Below are 21,452 nucleotides of genomic sequence, written 5' to 3' on the forward strand. Positions count from 1 at the left end.
TCTTAGTCATTTAATAGTTATAGTTATAGTTCTAGTTCTAGTTACAGTTTGTCACGTGAGAAAAAAGAGAAAAGGGGGAAATAACAAAAAGCAACACACAGAACTTAACGTAGTAGCCGCAGAAAACGGCTGAAAGTATAACTCAGCAAAATATTGCAAAAGCAAATTGTCTTGAGCAGTAAATAACGTGTTACTGTGTCTTGAACTAGAAATATTTCTGAGCAGTAAATTGTTACTGTGTCTTGTATTCAAAATATTATTCTTGAGAAGTAAATTCTGTTATTGTGTCTTGCATCAACGAATTATTGGAGCTGAAATTCAGCTGTTACAACCCCAACTTCTGGTATTCTCAACTTGTGAGTACAAACAGCAAAAGCCAACTTAGGTTTAACTTTAAATATTTTTGCACAAACAGGTCTTAGACATATATCTTTGTCTTTGATTTGTTTTTTTTCTATCGGATTGAACTGGTATACATAAAGAGATCCCGTATTGTGTGATCTGTAGCAATCCAGTTCAAATTGATAGTTGAAAAAACTAAGATCAGCGAATAGTTCGGAACTAAAATAGTTAATGCAACGGTAAGTACAGCAGAGCGGATATACAGTTACAAAAGCAAACTGCATCAACGAAGTATCCGGACAGATTTTGTAACCACTCAGAACGAACTGGGCGGTGTAAAACTTTCTTTGTGAAACACAAGGAGAGCAGCCGTTACATTTTTCGAGTATTAACATCGAGAATTTATGCAATTTTCTTAAGTTGGAACGAAATTCAGCGTCGTCCATTTCAAATGTTGCCCTGCTGATCCCCCCCGATATTTATGTACTCTTGACTTAAAAAATTGCAATGTTTGCAGAATTTGCCCCGTGAAAACTGCACACAAAACAGACAATTGATTAATGTCGCCAGAAAGAGCAATGATGCTTGCGAAGATAACAGTCGGAAATGCGGGGAATCATAGATAAAGACAGCTGAAAACTCGCTCCTGTTGTGTGAACCAATTGAAGAATGTTTGGTTTACAGATACTGCAAAGATAGCTAGTCCCATTAAGCTGCAATAAGCGAACGTTTAAAAACAGCGTACCAAATGTATATCCAAAGATCAAACCTAAAACGTTCAATATTAGCATGTTCCATAAAGTCGAAATAATCGAACTTTTCGAAAAACACTGTCCACATTACTCAATTGCACTCAATTGCTCAATTGCACGTTTTTTTGCGTTTTTTGCAACGTTGGGTTATTGCAACCTTATGGGACAGAATACATATAAACAGCTTAAATCTAACTATTGGGCTGCTATATCAGCTTATAAGGGGAAATATGGGCATGTAAATGGCCATCACATTGAATTGCATGTTTTGGGACAATCTCTACTTATCCATACTTACATACATCAAGTACCAGAAGAGTGAACACAAAATATGTCCCAAATTCCAAATTCCTCCCGTTTGCAACACGTAAATGTTGAGAGGAATGCTGAAGCAGAGGAACACCAAGTCGCTCAATGCCATGCTGGCCAGGAAGAAATTGGTGGTGGTGTGCATCGTCTTGTTAACCGCTATCACCACAAGTACCAGCATGTTGCCTGAAATGAAAATTTTTCAAATTTTTAAATATCTAATTTCACGTGAAATAATATTTCCTTTTCATTCGTTCAATTTTATTTTTGTCACTCGACAAGTTCGGGGTTGATTTGCGGGTTGATTTTTTAATCACTTGAAAAATCGTAGTTTTCCATTTTGTTCATTTTTTATTGACATGAAACATCGCTCAATAAGTTCCCGTTGATATCCGGATTCCTCGAGTTATATTTGTATTGCTAAATTGGTAATAGATAGAGCGTTTTTAAATTCAAATTTAAACAGTAATTTAGTTTATAAAAAGTAATAAAAAACGTTTCATTACTGAAGATTAAGTCAACAAAAAGTTTCATTTCTCATGGCGCAATCAGTTCTCTATGGTAATAAGCTATTTAAACAACTTCAGCAAGAAGAGTGTTTGTTCACAACGTGCTGGATGATACACCTCAAAAACTTCTCCTTTGGCTGATCGAATGGTAATGATAGCTGATCTATGTTTCCCGTAGACAGCCATTTGTGTACGATTTGAAACCCTAACGAACGTCAATAGTCTCAATAGGAGCACTTTTTGCTTTTCAACTTTTGATTATTGTGGTTGAATTGTTTTCCCAATTATTGTGAGGCAGACCCTTGTTGGGCTCATTTTACAGCCTTAAAGTGTAAAGAGTTTGAGCTGCTTATTTCTGCGCGCGAAATAGACTTATCTCTCAGACTAACCGACGCTGTAAAACACTGAAGAATAACTTCATTTACTTATGGTGTTAACATAATATGGCACCGAAGTCAATGGTATACACATAGTGCAAATATCTATTAGAATGACCGAAATCAAGCGTTCAAGCGCTATATAAAAGAGAAAAGAGTCTTATCAGTCTCTGATTGGTTGATGGAGTACATTCATTATTTCATCTGCTAAATTTGGTTAAAGCACATAAACACCAATTAACGCATGCAAAAACCATATATTATTCGCTCTTGAACAAAGTTTGAAGCAACTTTTGTAAGTGTACGTTTTCTGTTAAAGAAAAACATAAGCTTGACAACCTTTTGGGTTTTTGTAGAGGGAGAAACAAGTAGAGCAGTGGACTTCCCTAAACTTAATAAACTTAATCCAGATACATTGAATTCTGAGCCCGCGCATGCTATTTGAGAGCAGTTCGTCCTGCGGTAATCGGCTCATTCCGCCACATTCTTAAAATAATGTTAAAATGCGTTGTAGTTTTGAATGAAAATCAAATGATAATTAAAAAGTTAAATGATTATAGAGAATCTCTATTTTCAGTTTTTAAAAAGGAAAAGGAAATAGTTCACCGAGAAATTACATCATTTGTTGTTTAACGAAAGGATGAAATGATTATCAGCATCCATGTTTTCTTTCAAAAACCATATTATCTGGGACTGAAATCTAATAGCAACTAACCCACTATCACAAGCATATATCAGCATCATTTTAATAATTCCTACATATAAAGCGGTACAATTGAAAATTCTTCACATAGAGAAAAATCTTAAAATATATAAGTCATTCAAATGTTTTAAGTGAATACCGTCAGCTCAGAAACCAAACATAGGGAATAGGTTGAAGTGAGTGTTTTTATTATGTTTGCGGGCACAAAAACTAGAGTACAGAACGAATAAATTTGTTCAAAAAAATTTAGTGTGGTAGACTCTAGTAATGAAACATTTGTTTATTACTTGAGTCTAGTAGAAGACTCTGGTAATAAATTGCATTGCAGACAATTCTATCAATGACCACTTTTTCCGTCAAATGTTATGTTCTACAAATTTTGAATGAAGAAAATTTAGCAGATGAGTTTAGTACGGATTTTGAGGTTTCCGTGCATTTAATTCTTTTTAGCTAACAGAATTTTTATTTGTCTGCAAAGTGTATCTTGAAAATATACCTTTTCAAGTTAAATAGAAGCTAAATGGCGAATCATGTAGTAATTCAACAAGACAAAATGCCGGGAAAAAATTTTTTTCATTTTTTTAAAATTTTTATGCTCTTCCGTTTGCGGTCTCCGAAAAGTCTTGGTATTAGGCGAAAACCTTTTTTATCAAGTTATACCAAGGACCATAGCAGTCATACAAGATATAGTTGGTTGAGAGAATAGGAATTGATTGATGACTATTTGTTTTTGTTGCCTTCAACAATCAGAATATTCAGCAGTCCTTAAAAAATGATTTAATTGTTGATCAATTTCAGATGTTCAACATCTTGATCTTTTTGAAGAAACAAAAAGGACATTTCTCTTTTTGGCTATGTGTAGCCAGAGTTTTTTAAAATAAGCTGAGGTAAAAATTAGGAGCCTCTATTTACAATTTATTTCCTTGATCGACCAAACATGCGCTGCTTTTTTTCACGCTCCAGAAGAACACCGTATATGAAGATGAGTTTTATGTTTTGTCATTAATGTTTTTCAAGTACATGGCTCAAGTATTTTTTCCTTGCTACCAAAAAAAAGTAATAATTGAATCCACATGATTTTGTACGGTTGAACTCTGTCACAACATTCACGAAAGTCATAATTTATTTGATTTTTTTTAAAATCGTAGTGGCATTATAATAATATACTTAACATTATGCAAAATATAGTTCATTTTCCTCGTTTTATGGGCAATTGCGGATTGAGTTTGAAAGAATTTAAATTTTGCGTATTGTCAAAAATTAAAAGCTTAGAACCGATTATTTTAATCTCTTTCTTACCAATTTTTTTATCTTTTCAAGTTGACATTTACTATATAGTTCAGACTGTATAAAATGTTACATAATCATGTTACGTAACCACAGAGCTATTGTTAAGAAAAGTTAAGTCGTGTTACGTAATTAAGCGATAAACTATTGAAGAAAGAACTATTGAACAAAGAACTATTGGACAAAGAACTATTGTATGTGACAGCAAATTTGAGAAGCACTGATAATTCTCTGAACAAAAAAGGCTCTCCAATTGAACTGAATGTTTGATGAACTAATTAAACTGTCAAATTTGATAGGTATTCCATTTCTTTTAAGTGGTCTGGGATCAAGCATGACAATATACTTGGAAAATCGAAGAGCATTTAACCGAATAGAAAATGACAGAAACCGTCAAAAATTTTACTGCGACGAAAGCGAGAAAGAAACTTTTTTCAGCTGAAATTTTGCAAAAATTATATTAAGAGCCTGCAAAATTTATTGACGTATCAAAACAAAAATGTTCATTATTTTCAATTTTCCTCCCATCAAGTTTTATTATTTTCAATTTTCCTCCCATCTTGAGTTTCCAGCTTAAGTTTGAAATTCAAGCAATACAATCTTACTAAGAAATGTCAAAAATACATTAATTTATGCTAATGAAACCAAAAATGTAGTTACATTTTTGCTTTCATTAGCATAAATTAACGTATTTTTGCCATTTCTTAGTAAAATTGTATTGCTTTTGAAAGCTAACTGAAAATTTAACATTTCGAATAATTGAAGAGTCTGCTAAAAATGTACATTCTGCCCGAGGGAGAATTTGATTGAAGACTGCATTCGAATAGATAGAAGCCCATTAATTCAAACGCAATACTAATTTCATTGCCTGTTCCACCCTTGTTTTCGCTTCACGATTGGCGGGTGAGGTGGATATTGAAAACGGCACTTTTTATCATCTGCTTCCCCGGGGATATCGTTTTTCCATATTGGAGCTCGAATACCAAGCTGGGATCAAAAAATAATGAGGTGGTTAAAATGAGCGCAGCTCGCAAAAAAGTCTATTTAAAAATTTTTGCAAAATTTTATGATTAAAGATTTGTTAGGTAAATTAAAATGATTGATCATACAAATTCGATAAAAATAAATCAGCATGAAATACAAAAGTGTGCCGTTTGAATGCTTTAGGCTGCAGGGAACATAAAGTAAAACTTAAAAAATGACCTTGAGAGAATTTGTGGGTCGAAAAAGTACAATTTTCTGGGTTTCTATATAAAATTTGAGCCTCACCATGTCAAACAAAGAGAAACCAAAATCGCATCTGGTATCAAATTTTTACTTAATTAATCATTGTTCTTCAAGTGAAAACAAAATACAAAAAATACAATTTTTGCCATCCATAAGTAATTTGTAATTTATCGGCTCTTTTCATATCATTTTTCTCCATGAAATCCAGATCTAAGCAACCCAATTACTTATTAAGAAATTGAATTGAAGATTAAACAGTTTAAATTTGAATAGATTTATGAGTTTGAGATGGGAGATGCAAAGGTCCCGATCTGAGCCTCATTAAAATTCAGTACTGATTCATAGAATTTTCATTATGATTTTTACTATGCGCAGAGCTCTGATCATGGCACTTATTAGACCATGATAAAATTCAGAGTAAAATTCTGGGATAATGCTGAACATTATGAACCTCAGAAACTGTATTTTCAATGATCATAATGAAATTTTAGTCTTTTTTTGCACTGAACAGCATGAAAAATCACCATCGGCTGTAAGTTGGAAAACTGGATAAGAAATTCAAAAATTAATTATTCATCATGTGGTTATTTAAAATAAATTGTATTTCTGATGCATTTAAATGATTAAATGTAGTTTAATTGTTTCCATGCTTTTCCCGTCAGCAGTAGATTTTCCATGCTCTAGTTCGTGTCAGTAGAACGTATCAGTCAACCCCTGAACGTGAAACTGAATGTGTACTAAATTCGGCATTCGTAATTCACCTGCAACTTGCATCTGACCATGCACCTGTGATCTGACACGCTTCAGTCGCCCCCACCCCCCCTCCCGATTGGCAGCGGCGAAACAGCACCAGATGGGCCTGATTGAGGCGATTGAGACCCATTGTCACCGAAAACTCTTCTTGCTTTGACGTGCTTTGTCGCTCCAGTTGCGGAACGCCTGATCATCTTCGCCATTTGACGTTCACCTTGAGATTGGTCAATTCGGGCAAGTATTCGGGCTACTATTTCCGGTCGGCGAGTAAAGGGGCTCTCATTCTATTGACTGTTTCAGTGTTACACACGCAATTAATCCATTTAATAAGTTTATCACAACAATAAGAGATTCAGAAATAGTGCTGTATCATGCTCAAGGGTGGCCACTCCAATCTCAAAACCAATTTTTGAAATTTTCACATTTGTTTCTGAATTTTTCATGAACCGTATGAAAACAAAACTCAGACTAAGATTGCAAAATTCATTAAAAAAACTGGGTTATGATTTTTGTCTGAACATAATGCGAGTGTAATTTACCTTTAGGATGCTATGACTCAGTCATGAGTTAATGTTTTACTATTGGAATATCATGAATCAGTACTGATTTACTATGGCACTTGGGTCCGGGTTGGAACTATTTTGTACAACATTTTTAAAGAATTTAACAGTGTCATTAGAAAAAATGCAGCGTTCGAGTTTTTTCGGCAACAAAAAACAACAGATGAAAACACTGTGGCTAAAAGAATAGATCCAGAAGAACATAAAATTGTCATACTTTGGAAGAAAAAAAATGTTTTTAAGCTGTATACAAGTTAACTGACAGGAAACTAAAGAAGGCTAAAAACCGAAAAATTTTCAAGGGAACAAATATACCTTCGAATATATATAAAAGAATGTTGTCGAAAAAAAATTAAGGCAAGTTGATTTTCATTACCAGAAAATTCAGAATTTTTATTTTGTTCTGAGATTAAGATAGTTATTGATTAGGATAGTTATTGATTAAGATAGTTATTGATAGTAATTGGTTAGGCAGAAGTTTGTTGAAGTTTAGTCTATTTGAAGGCTGGAATGTGGGCAATAAAGCTATTTTAATTTTGATGTAAAGCAATTTTACTTTCAGAGCAAACATTGCACAAGATCACTGAATCATTTGACAAAAGTACAGCTGCATGTATATTTCGTCCATTTCTTGGATAAATTTTTGTGATTGGGTGATAAAAGACCACACTTATCTCTCACAAAAGTTATATTTTCATTTTGTACATTCAGTCTACAAAAAATGGATTTTAAAGCATAAAAAAATTGTAGGCGGATTAAAATTTTTCTGACTTCTCCAAATGTGTTTTAACGTTTTCGGCTTAGCCAAGCGAATGAAAGTATAAGAACAATAAAAAATAACATAATGATGCTCAATTTGCACGTCGGAACCGGACTAGTAAAGTAAAGTTTATTATGTTACTAGTAAACCGATTGTTGGAACAACAGCATTTTATGATAAGTACAATAAAAATATCTCAACCAAACAGTCGGTAGGGACAACGACTGAACCACAACTACTCCACAAGTGCTGTTTTACAATTAGTTGAAACCTCGCAATGTAGTCATAATTTTGGAAAACAGTTGAAAAATTTTCCTGAAAATTAATTGCTTTTGAATTTGCTGCCAATGCTGTAGAAATGTTTGAGTTTTACAGTGCGGACAAAAAGCTGTGTGTGTGAAATTCCGTTTTCATTAGACTAAATTACAATTAAGTATGTGGTTGCTCACAGAACAATCATTGGAATTGCCTACCTCAATTATTGGTCTGCGTCAAAGATTTTAATAGAAGAAAAACAAGAAATATTGAAAATCTTTCAGTTCACAAACAATAAAAATTCTATTCCACGAACAAAAGCACTGACTAAATGACAAATTTGTTGGTGAAGTGTTGCAAAGCACGGATGGTTATCTTTTATATATATATATATATATATATATATATATATATATATTTGGTGAGAAAAAGATAACTTTGTTAATTGAAAATTCATTCCAATGAAGATCAAATGAAAGCAAAAGGGCGTTGTAGATACGTGGATACAAAGAATTGCAATTTAATCCAAGTTAAATTTTAATTTTCTACAAAATTCGAACAAAATTTGAACAAAATTCACTCAAATAAGGCTACATTCAGATCAATAAGTCTTATATGAGATCTATTACCTCTGATAGCACAATTGATGTTGTTTATTTCCTTAGTAGGTTCACATGTTAAAATTATTGATTCTATGATGAAAACTTAAAGTTAATCCACGGAATTTAAATTGAAGTTCCAGCTATTGAAATCTCTCTTTAATACCAACAGAATTGGTAATCAGTCGGATAAGAGTTTATAAACTACGAAGTGACTTTTTTTGTATCAAAGTCTATCTGTAAGAGAATTATTTTGTTGAGAAAAAACTGTAGAACTAAATAACTCATCCTAATAAAAAATAAGCATTTGTTCCCAACAGCAAAAAAACATTCTGAATTGAATTATATTTCCTCTCAACAAAAATACCTTCCTTTCAACCTAAAGCAAAATAGCAACGTTTAGAGAAATGTTAGTTAATTCAGACTCGGGTCGAGTTGTCAACGCCATCCAACGCAAAATTATGCAAGATAAGAGGTGAATGCGGAAAATTTTGTAGGATAATCTGTGAATCCGGTCAAATTACATAAATCAGGTGGTGAATGCGGTGAAAAAAAAAATCTTATCCACTGGTAGCGGTAAAATTACATAATTTCACCGCTGAATTTAGCGGTGAAATAACCACCGCGGTGAAACATAAAATCACCGCTTTGAAAAAAAGTGTCTAAATTATGTAAGACAAGCGGTGAATGCGATGAAATTACACAAATTCACAGCTTAACTTAGTGGTGTAATAACATAAAATCACCGCTTAGATAACGCTTTGAATGGTCTTTTGTTCAACGAGGAACGAGGTTAAGCTACCTTTAATAAAAGACGCACGGGAAATTTACCACAAATACTCATACATCTTTTTGAAACTTATTTAAATGGTGAATTTATGTACTTTCACCACTAGAGTAAGCGACGAACTTACAAAAAATCACCCAATTTCACCGCACATCACCGCTAAAATTTTTAATTTCACCGCTAATCTTACAAGAGTTCAACGCGAATGTTTAACAAAAAGTAGAGTGAATTTGATTTCGATTCAAAACAAATATGCTAGATATTAGGGAGAAGTGGCGCTGTGGAATAAAAAGTGGCTGACATGCAGGAAGTGAGAAGATTGAATCCGTGCAAGGAGGCTGATTTGTAGTAAGCGGTGAAATGTGGTGAATTTTTTAAAATTCAATGCTTACTCTAGCGGCGAACTTACATAATTTCACTGCATTCACCGCATTTCATTGCAAAACTATGAACAAAATTTGCTGTAAAAAGACCAATTTTTCACCGCTTATTTTACATCTTTTTCCAATTTTTTCTCGACCCGGGGAAATTGCTTATAAGCTTAGCAGAAAATGCAGTTTTTAATCTTGATTCAAAACATTGTAAGAAATCTATTATCTAATATTTTTGTCAGTTGTGAAAACCAATGTAAAATTTTCCGAGAAACTGTTTTGATGAAAAAGGGCTTCAGAGAATTTTCCCAAAATACCAATTATTTAGCAATCGAAAGAAATTATACAATTACAACTTTTTTGTCTTTTCTAGAAAAATATTTGAAAAAATCTTAATTGATACTGTCCCCAGACATTTGAGAATTTTTATCAAGTAAGATCGTAAAAATTCCTTACAAAATTGTCTTATAAGTAATTATCAGATTATGTGTCGCCTGACTGAGTTTTTGTAAGACAATTTATCAGGTCTTACACGATGAAAGTTTCTTATCAACTCGATAAATGTTTTACACGATAAATGTTCACTTTTATCAGACCTTACAAGATAAAAATTCTGCCGTATAAGATCTTACACGATAAAAATTCTGCCTGACAAAAAGTGTTTATCGTGCAAGATCTTATAAAAATCTTTTGGATCTTGTAAGATAAAATTTCGGAAAACTATGCCTCATCTTTTTGATAAGATTTTCATCAGATCTTATACGATAAGAAGTCTTTAATTATGGCATGTTCTTCATATTGAGGACAATTAAGAGTTGCTTCCAAGCAGTAGCCAAAAAGCTATAAAACACTTGCAACACTTAAGTGCTAGAGCAACAAAGAGAAAATTATCCTATGTTGTCTGTTGAGACTTATAAGACATTGTGAAAATTTTTCGAGTGTTAGGGGCTTTTTCTGAGGCGGTGATTATCAAACTAGGTTGAAAAATTTTCTTCAAATACCAAAACTATATTGGACTGCTAAGTTTAGCCATAGTACGTAGTTAAGACTCAGAATAACGCTGCCGCCAAAAATAGAATCAGCAAGCAGTTTTTTGTTTTGAGAATTGATGAGTTGACCGTTTATTTTTTTTACTTCCATAGGAACTTGAAACTTTTATACGGTTAATTTGAAATCATTAAAACATGTCTTATCAGAACTTACACGATGAAAATTCTACCCTACGTGACCTTTTATCGTGTAAGATCTGATAAGATACTTATCAGATCTTATCAGATAACAATTCTGCAAAATTGAATTATCATCTTATACGATCTGATAAGTATCTTATCAGATCTTATAAGATTAAAGTTCACGAAGGGAAGAATTTTTATCGCGTAAGACCAGATAAGATCTTACACGATAAAGATTTTTGATCAGCATCTTATCAGATCTTACAAGATAAAAATTCCAAAATCACTGGGGGGTTGCTGTAAAAAAGAAACTTTTACTTGATTGTGTTGCTTTATAATGCTCTATGCTAAATAACTAGAGCACAGAAAGACAGGAGAATTTGATAATGAGTTAGATAATTGGTTATCATGTTTAGTATCAAGCATCTAATTATTTTTTGTTGCAACAATCATCCTATTCGGCTCACGGTAATCTGGTACAGCTCATGTAATCTGGTTCAAGTTGACGGACTGTAATAAATACAAAATCATGTTTTGCCCCTTTTTTCTTAGTTACTGGGCCTATTTCATTGAATATCACAAGGCGTAAAAATGGTTATTAAAAATGTCTGGAGAACTTCCTGATGAGAGCTTTCTGTGTCTGCAGTGCCATTGTCGAATCTCATTTATGACGTAATTAAACTGCAATTCGTAGAACAAAAAAGAGTGCACTTTATTTTAAAAGAATGATGTCATTATTTCCCCGATATCTGAACACTTTACCAACTTATCTGAAGATAACACACAGTGCATATAATTTTATGCAATATTTTGACGAGAACTTTATTTCGTTTGCGCGAATATTAATTGTAATGATTAATTTCATGAACAATTAGAAAAAAAAAAATTAAAGAAAGAGATATAAAAATTTCACCATGTATCTTCAGTTAGGATACTTGAAAAAATAAACAAAACAATTATCTTTGCATAGGAAATGGTTATCTTGTAAGATTTGATTGGTGAATTAAGCTACATCAGATCACAGTAAAAGGATTTACTAGTCTAAGTTTTGTCCAATTGCAATCTATGCTTGTGACACACACACAACACTTTCTAACGGTCTGCCTTCTTATTTGTCATTAGGAAAAATGCAAAAAAATAATTATGTCATGTAATTCCTGATTAAAGTCCCATTAATTGTTTGGTCAACAAAAATTTATAAAAATTTCCATTTGCAGAAATAGATCAGCAAAATTTAATGGAAAACAAAATTGCCTGGGGAAACAAATTGCCTGGTCAAGAAAGCAATGGCAGGATTCAGAACCAGCGGTGAAATTAGAGAGAAATAACTACGTAAAATTAAATATTCATATAAGTTTCAAATTGAAGCAATTTGTTGAAAAATTATTGAATGACATCCAATAAGTTTAAAAAAACGTCTCTACTCCCATTGTTCCATGATAATCCACTAGTGTATGATAGCTCAATGGTTTCTATGGAGCAAAACAAATGATAGTTTGGATTTTAAGATTTAGAAAAATGCACAACTAATTTGTAGATGTTAAAAAGCAGCCAGAAATTTTTGTTATATACAATAGAAATTTTTGTTATCGATATTTGTTGTTTTTGTTTTTTAACGTAGTGTTCAAGTTGCAGTAACGATTTGCTGTTCAATTAAAAAAGTTTTGAAAGATAATTTGGCGCGCAAGAGATGGGTGAAGGCCCAATTTTTTAAGTAAAGAATTATGTGATAGACCTGACTATTCAACTATTTCTCTACGAAGGAAAGAATTGAATTGTTTTTTGTTGTCCTGGTTTTTCAACGCTATTCCCTTAAATCCGTATAATTTTTATACCCTATATACCCTTTCTATATACCCTTTTTATACCCTATATTAATAAAGTCAACAAGTTACCCCCTAAATTGCTTCAACCCAATTTTAAGAACTTGTAATTAAAGATAATTTAGTCCAAATCATTTCCAATTAGTCTCAACAATGGAGATCAAAAATGGTGCGAATTGACCGGAAGCAGAACAAAATATTTTGAATTAGCAGTTAACACATCGACTTTAATTTTTTATTTTTTGTCTCTTAGTTTTCGAGAAAATAAAGCTAATTTAGGTTATTTTAAATTGAAGGAGTTAATACATACACCGGTAGAAATAGTTCAATCGTCAAAAATAGAAAAGCCGTATTTCTGTTCTATAAAATGCTGGCTAATTTACTTGAAAAAATAGTGTTGACAGCCTGGAAATTTCTGGCTAAATTGTAGGAAGAGACTAAATTTTTTGAATGCTACGGCCAAACAAAAATCCCCACCCCCAAAAAAACACAGAAGAGCTTATGAAGGGCAGAGTTGTCATGAGGTTTGCAAGCTTTAAACTCATATTCATTTCTTCAAAACTACTACAAGTTTTTCATAGTTTTCTGTATGAATTGATTTGTATTTTTGTGCATTACTTGAAACTAATCTCAATTTTTTGCGCATCCTCATGTTGTTGAGCGGAAGGCCCTAAAAATAACTCGTAAAGGCACTTCATCTCTGTCTTTGGCTGTATGATGAGACCCCTATTTGGAAACATTTAGATGTACATTTATCACAGCATGGCTGCTAGCAAAAACATGAATTTAAATATGCTTGAAACTTCTGACCAAATTACTGTTCAACTTATGTCGAGAATAGGTTTTGCAGTTGCTCAGATTAATTTTGCTTAAAAGTACCAGTTTGTTCTTATTATAGTTCAAGACAACTTTTCAACTACTTCAATTCAGGTCAAAGTGCAGTTTATTAAGATGAGACTTGTCTTGTGTAAATCAAAGTCTTACCCGGACTTGAGTCTCAGAGCATTTCAGCGCTTAATCAGCATATTTTAAGTGTAAAAACTTAATTCAGTTCTGAAACATTGCATCTCCAGAATATTTCAACTTTCTTTATGTGCAATTATTCTTCATTATGATTCTATTGAGTTCATGGAGTTAGCCCAAGCTAAATTTATCCTGTACAGTCTGAAATTTACCTATACCCCAAAATTAAGTCTGAGCAGAAAAATTTCATACTATTGTAGCTTATATCTGGTAAATACTATAGTAGTATACACACTTTTTATATATAAGCTAGTTTGTAGGAAATTTCCACAAAGCTCATTTAACTCAGTGGTTACGACTTGATACGCAACATAAATGTTACAAGTGCCCAAGCGGAAGTTCGAATCGCAAATAAAGCAAACCATTTTGGCGGGATTTAAGCTGATCATACATTTTTCATGCAGTAATTTTTACTCAAAAATTAAGATTGGCCCGAGTTAATTGGGACATGAACAGACTACTGGCCATATTAAAAATCAGAATGTTATAATACTGATTCAGTGCTGATTTACTCTGACACCAACCTCCGGGTACAGCTAAGTAATCATCTTGTCATAATTTTGTGACTTCAAACAACCACAGGGTGCAAAATTCCAACTTATTGAGGGTGAGTTTTTCTGTATTCTTCAGTTCCTTTGAAGCATAGAAAAGATAATTATTCATTTGCACGCAAAAATGAAAGGTTTTGGCTTTCAACCGATTTCAGGTTAAACCAATTGCGGGGCTAAGCGACTGCGGGGTCCTTGTGTGCAATTTTATATCATAGTGGGTTGAATAAATCGTAGAGAAAAGAATTAGAATTGTGCTTTAGTCGGTAAATCGAACCTAATTAGCGGAGATATGTTTTCTCAAAACGAAAAATACGAGGTAAACTTGTAATAATATTACCTTTCCTTGTAATCTTGCCGGATCAATTGCTAGCATGCAGACGTGGGTTGTTACATAAACAGCTAAATTCTTGACATTAGAAGCCGAATAGCAGCACAACAGAAAAAAACTAAAATTTGAAGCTTGTCGTTGAAAAGCAGAGGTATGCGGTTAGCGCACCATATTTTCTAACTTCGAGACAAAAAAACGAAAGGCGGTTTCATGAGACATTTACCACAAAACAGTTAAAATGTTGGGTTTTTCGATTGTACCCCCAGCCTGTTATCTTAGAGTCCTCCATTTTGGTACATTTACTGTAATTGGCATAAAATCCAATTTATTATTGGCACCTTTTAAGCAATTCTTATTAATTTAGTTGTAATAGAAGGCCATAGCATTTCATTTGTTGTTTTCTTAGAAAATCGTTAGCTGAAAACTTACCTTTAGCGTGCCGTACTAAATATTGAAAAATCATAGATTGCATGACTATATTCAGTTTGTCCGGGTCTTTCCCATAACATCCTCTATAAATTATTAGTCTCCTGTTATTGTTTATTTACTGTAAATGTTGGGGGGGGGGGCATGACAATTAAGAAGGTGGTGGGGGCGGGGCTATATGGGAAAATGCCTTTTGGCCAACGCGGATATCAACCCACAAAACGAAGATTTTTGCAAAATGGCATGCTCGTTTCACAAACCGGGATTTTGCTTACGTCAGATATTGACCAATGATATTCTAATTATAATTTTTGAGCCATTTTTTGCCAATGTAAAGCGAATCATGACGTCATTGAGATCGTTTTTCAAATGCATTCTAAAAGGAGCAAAAGCAAAACAAAAGTCTGTTGGTTTCAAATTTCCGCTCTGCTTTCAACAAGTCTATAATTACGGTTCCTTTTAAAATGTGGGTTGCAACTTTTCCTCGGCAGAAACTAGCGTTTATAGAGACACAAAAACGTCCCATTGTGTTCAAAAACAAAGAAGAAGGACATTTCAATTAAGGATTATCAAAGACAGGAAGCGTTTTAATTTGAGTGTCTTAAAACAAGCTTCCGTTTTAAAGAAAATGTTCAGAAATACTTTTCCTCTTTCAGGCATAACTCTGATTTCCATCGACATCCTTTATTAGCAGAAAATCAAGACAAATGAGTAAAAATTGCTTCTAACAGTCTAGTTTTTGCACCCCCGAGGCAAAATTTAACCCTTGTTAAAATTTTGTCTTTATTAATTTTATTCTCTATTTATAATTATACTAAATGCATCAGAGTTCGCTGGAGAGAACTTCTAAGATTTCTTTTCCATTAAATCAACTCGCTTCGAGGCATTAAAGATGGAAAACTCAAGTTCCTAGACAAAATGACCTCTGATCAGTTCATCACGCTACAAAATGACCTCTAATCAGGTCATCACACTGCAATATGACGTCTAATCAGGTCACAACACCACAAAATGACCTATGATCAGTTTATACAAATAATATTTTTAACAAAATTTATCTAATTGTCAGCTCTTCATTCTTTCAGATGATCTAAAGTTATACCGAAAGGGAATAGTTCGTTGTTATCAAGTTTTGTTATGTGATCAATATTTTTAAAAAATAAACAAAAGTTCGCAAGGCTGTATGAGGTAAATTTTCCTAGAATGTTTCAAATGGTGCAATTTTACTGTTATCAAAAACAAGAAGGGGAAATAAAAGAATTTTAATATGGGCCTTGTCTGCCTTAGTTGATCACAAAATTTAAAAAAAAGTGCAAATTGTTTCTCGAGCAAACTTAACATAAAAAACACAACGATATCAATTTATATCAAATTTAGTACATTTATCGAACTTTACAAATGGTTTTCATTTTCTTGCCTTAATAAAATGTTAAAGTATCATACCAAAGAGAAACTATGCTGAAAAATTATAGACAAATCAATTAAATTCCCTCCGCAAAAAAGTAACTCAAAAATAATTATAAATTTATTTGCTAGAAAATTTATGGGGAAAGTCAAGTTCCTAGACAACATGACCTCTGATCAGTTCACCACGCTACAAAATGACCTCTAATCAGGTCATCACACTGCAATATGACGTCTAATCATGATAAATGCTCTGAATGTTTAGGAATTTTCAAAGTAATTTTCTGGAAACGTAAGCACGAGTACATCGATCAAATATGAGTAAACAACTCCTGGTAAAACAAAATTAGAAACAAATATTAAGCAAAATTTTTTCAACCATAATAGCTGACTCTTATTTGAATGAAATAATGAAAAAAAGAAAATGTGGACAGCAAGAAAAAACTAGTAGACAAAGAGTCAAAGGCATTTCTCTGACTGTAAAAGTTCATTTGACGCTAGAAACTGCGCTAAATTACACCAAAAAAGGCGAACAAAAAATAATTTTGCCATACTTTTAAGAATGTTTATATAACTGGCAGCCAGGAGTTGCTCAACAAACTCTTTCATTTCCATTAGCGCAAACGACTAATCCTTTTGGTCGTTAAAAATACCGTTTTATCAACTGATAACTTCTGTTCAAATTGGTAAAATTTTGTTTTTAATCAAGTTTTTCTCCAACTAAAAATGCAAAACTCTTGCGCGAGGCGCCTGGAAACAAACAGGATAGCTTTAATGGAAACCTTTTTTGGTCGCACATTGTAATCAATTGTATCAGTACAATGTTTGTAATTTTTTTGACTATTGTATGGTATTGGCACTACAAACAATTTATCATAACTACTATGTTGGACGCAAATTTTTGTTAGCGTTTTTAAAAAGTAATATAAATCAAAAAAATTTAAAAATGAATTTGTTTACGGTATCATATTCATTGTTTAATTGAAATAAACATTTTCTTTAGATTTCGTGTCCTCATCAATTATCTCTTGTCAATCCAATGAGACTTTTACAGCCGTTTCAAAACTAAATTTTCTTTTTGAAAATACAATTAAGTGTATGCGTGATGCAAATAAAAAATTAGCTGACTATTAAAACATTCAATGTTTTACTTCTTTTAAAAACCTATTTATTATGGCTGGTTAAAAATTTCATTCGTTGGAAAAAATGTAATGTGAAAAAGAATATTTGTAGGTTGTACAAAATAACCAGTCTTATAAATAATTGAAAAATACTTGATATGTATACTTGTTGTACTTTGCCAACGAACAAAAACCAAGGGATAATTTTTCAATTTCAACGACACTATGAAAAAAATGAGGCCCTATAGATCGTGCTGGCTACGTTTAGCGGAATTTCAACTTCCTCGAACTTTCAAAATTGATAAAAACTGCATTGGAAAACAATTTTTTTCAATCCGTTAAGACAACTATCATTTCTCTTCTTGATTGTAAATTAACATGAAGTATTTTTGAAAGAGTAAAAAACTGTTTTAAGAACTAATCAATAACACTTATAAATCATAAGTAATACATTATCCGAAAAACAAAAATGCAAATATGGTTAACCAAATACGTCAACCCAACAGCTGTCTAAATTTATAAGTACTTCTACTAATGTCAAGTTCACGCTAAAATGATTAAGTTTTTGTCGACAAATAAGGATCTGATTGAAATATTGAAAAGACGCTATTGCTTTCCTGAAAGTTAAATTTTTATAATAGTTTTTTTTTCAAATTTTTTAAAGTTTAGGTTTTTAAATATGGGTCTCTTCAATTAGTCTATGATGGTTTTTTGTCTTCCGATCTCCATACCCAAAATTCGTTTAGATAACTTTTATGACCATGCTTGATTCAATATACACTGGAAATTTTTAATTGATAATCATTTAAGAAAAAGGTATCTTGGGAACGGTTTTTTCTATGAATGCCAATAGGGATTAATTTGCTAGTACACATTTAAGAAGCATTAAGATGAGCGGTTATCTTGCAAAATTTTTGCAAATGGCATACTTTTCTCGCACGATTCTTGTAAACCCAAGGTGGGCTTGCAGTTGCAAGTCCTTTTTGAAAGATTCTTGCAAACTCAAGGCTATTTAGCAAGATTCTTGCAAGGGCAAGGCTATTTCGCAAGATTTTTTTCAAAAAGATTAGTTTGCAAGATTCTTGCAAGCGCAAAGCTATTTGGCAAGATTCTTGCAAGGCCAAGGCTATTTCGCAAGATTTTTTTCAAAAAAGATTAGTTTGCAAGGTTCTTGCAAACGCACAGATATTTTGCAAGATTCTTGCAAGCGCAAGGCTATTTTACAAGATTCTTGCAAATAGCATTGTTATCTTGTAAAATTCAAATAGCGCATTTATTTGTATCCTCCAAAATATCTGTCCGATTGTGACTTTGGTGAACTCTTTATAAACTTAAGTTTTTATCGATGACTTACCAAAGACTCCGGGAAGAGCAATGGCAGCGTAAACACAACTGAACACGTCAAATAGGAATGTAAAATTACCCATCTCCAAAAATTTTGAAAACAAAGTTACTATAATAGTAATTTTAATGTAATCGATATATTCAGAATTTATAATTTGAGATAAAATGGGAAAATTGAATTCATGCGATGGGTAAAATTTTGCGAAGGGCTAATTTGTTCAATTTGGTTCTCCAACAAAAATATCAAGTTTATAACACCAATTTCTCGTGAAAGTTATTTAAAGTTTCGTCATGGTTATGCGTCATTTAAAGTTCGAGCTTTGCAATAATTTGTAATGTAATGATATGGGATTTAAATTTCAACATTTTCAAAATGATTAATTCACAAAATCAACAATAATTCATAATAAGGAAGAATATCAATATTTATAAATAGTAATACAGAAGCAAGGGAAAACAGAAGCAAGTATTAAAACTTATATTTTAGGGAAAACATTGCCCAAGACTTGAATTCCTTTAAAATTGCTGTCTAAAAACTAAAAATTACATATAACCGTCAGTGTTAAAATCAATACGCAACAAAAATTGAAGATTTTCTTATCTCTAACCAATGATTGCATTATTTTGTAAGCATAAAAATGTGCGGGTCGAAATTATTTTTTCTGCGCTAAAAAATATTCAAAATTGAGCGTTCTTATTGGACCAAAATTTCATTTTAGTGACCTTAAACAATCAAGTAAAAAAACTGCGCTGATCATAATAGAATCACAATTTTTGTGTGAAATTGTATCGCAAATAGAAATCGAATTACTCCAAATTTTCCTGAGGCATTTTAGGAGCATAGCTCGCAAATATTTCCGCCTGAAATAATCATATTCCGTGAGAACAATAATAATAAAAGAAAAAATATAATACGGACTAGCCTGGCTGAGTTTTCAGACATAATTAGTGTTTCAGTTCAATTAAAATATAGTTTCCGCAAAAAGGGAAAAGAATAATATAGCGAATATCTATGTATAAAAGTCAGTTTATCGCCCCAATTTCGTGCGTCATGGCTTTCCATTTTATGTTTTATAACATTGGGCTGCTTCAATTTGGCGATAGTTATTGTAACTGTTTGCCGTAACCAAGAATCGGAAAAAATAAACAACAATTTGCGGGAACAAAATAGCGGAAAAGTAATTATTGGCCGCGGAAGAAACTTTAGTTTAGGAAATTTGTTCCGCTCGAGAACAACTATTAGACATGAGTATGAACTAGCAAAATTGTATAAAAACAAAACAAGAATAGAATTCACTCAAATATAGTTCTGTTAAAATTTAGATTATAAATTGCTCTATTTTCAACGACAAAATTTTGGCTCAGTCTAATCATATTCTCGCGAATTTGACTAAAAAAATGGTTTCTGAATTTACTAGTGTTAACATGTCAAAATACATTGTTCTGCGCATGATGTAGGCATAGATTGTTGCAGCAAACATAAACCACAGATGAAATTTTATCAACATTTAATCAACTATTCAGCTACAAACTTTTGCTTGCAGAAATATTATTCAAACTAAACAAAAGATTTTGAATGAAAGACAAAGGAAATAATGTTACCCCCACTGGTGTTGGTTGACCAACTAAAGTTGCCTTATAATCCCCGTGAAGAAACGCCAAGAGCATTCATGAAAAGCAACAGCCCCGAATTTGTTGAATTCACGAAAGAATGCGATTGACCTATTTCCATTACTGGAAAGAATTGTTCTCGCCTATTTCAGTTGTAAAAAAAATCAGCTGGTTTCCCTATAAAAAACTTAGGGTTGATCAATGAGAAAAAAAGTTCGACCCATAAAAAAAATTGTCCACACTTTAAAACCTAGGTATTTGGCAGTGTAATTGAATATAATTGTCACCTTTCTTCTTGCACTGTGTAAGGCTGTTCATAGAGAGTAAATTGTGTAAATGGTTCTGTTTTATTTGTATTTAAGGTGACATCAGTGTGTTGTACTATAGGATAGGTGTCTAACAATGAACGGTGTTGTTTAAATTGTTGTGTTTTGTTTTGTTGTAATTGTTCTAAAGGGCTTGCTTTAATATTAAATTCGTGATACGAGACGGGAAGATAAAGGTCATCGTCAAGTTGTACTTTAAAATAATTGTCTTTAACTTGTCAGTATATTGGAAAGTGTGGTGATTCTACAGTAGTGTTTGTAGTTAGTGTGTTAATATATTCTTTTGATACAGCGTAGTGACAATGTTTAGGTTGAGTATTTTGGTTATGTGTCACAAAGTATTTAATAAAGTCAGGAATTTCAACTGTTCTAAGAAGGCGTTCGTCACAAGTGAACGACTCAAGAGATCAGGAAGTGAAAGGTTTTTTCCTTCCGTCCAAACTATGTGTAAGTTATGAAACTTCACTAGAACTAATTCAAATTTGTACACTCTATGATTTGGGTTGTAGTGTTGTGAATCTTGAATAAAAAATTCATATTCTGAGAGTGCATAGATTATTGCAGAGCATTCTCGAAGAATGGTTGAGAGTCGGAGTTCGGTGGTGGAAAATAAACGAGAGTTTGCTGAGACTAATTCCATTTGTCCAAACTGATTCTTTTGGAGAAGTGCAGCTCCAATGCCATAGTTAGAGGCATCACATAAAAAATAAAAGGGTTTTTCTGAGTTAGGAT

At 32.5% G+C, this 21,452-nt stretch overlaps 1 protein-coding gene across 1 annotated transcript; it reads right to left on the reverse strand.

Annotated features, from left to right (window-relative positions):
- Nucleotides 1-1,337: 1,337 nt before the first annotated feature.
- Nucleotides 1,338-19,613, reverse strand: LOC142350751 (growth hormone secretagogue receptor type 1-like). The gene is made up of 2 exons (XM_075402705.1): nucleotides 18,794-19,613; nucleotides 1,338-1,589 (listed from the first exon to the last, which is right to left on the reverse strand). Exons 1-2 carry the CDS (start codon nucleotides 18,864-18,866, stop codon nucleotides 1,375-1,377), a joined length of 288 nt encoding a protein of 95 aa, XP_075258820.1. The 5' UTR covers nucleotides 18,867-19,613; the 3' UTR covers nucleotides 1,338-1,374.
- Nucleotides 19,614-21,452: the final 1,839 nt, after the last annotated feature.

The sequence above is a fragment of the Convolutriloba macropyga genome, chromosome 12 (genome assembly GCF_964194025.1).
Source record: "Convolutriloba macropyga chromosome 12, txConMacr16.3, whole genome shotgun sequence".
Taxonomy (NCBI): domain Eukaryota; kingdom Metazoa; phylum Xenacoelomorpha; order Acoela; family Convolutidae; genus Convolutriloba; species Convolutriloba macropyga.

Coding starts and splice junctions, on each gene's coding strand:
- LOC142350751 (XM_075402705.1), bottom strand. CDS start 18,866: ATGGGTAATTTTACATTCCTATTTGACGTGTTCAGTTGTGTTTACGCT. Junction 1,590..18,793: donor TGCTCTTCCCGGAGTCTTTG/GTAAGTCATCGA, acceptor TTTTCATTTCAG/GCAACATGCTGGTACTTGTG.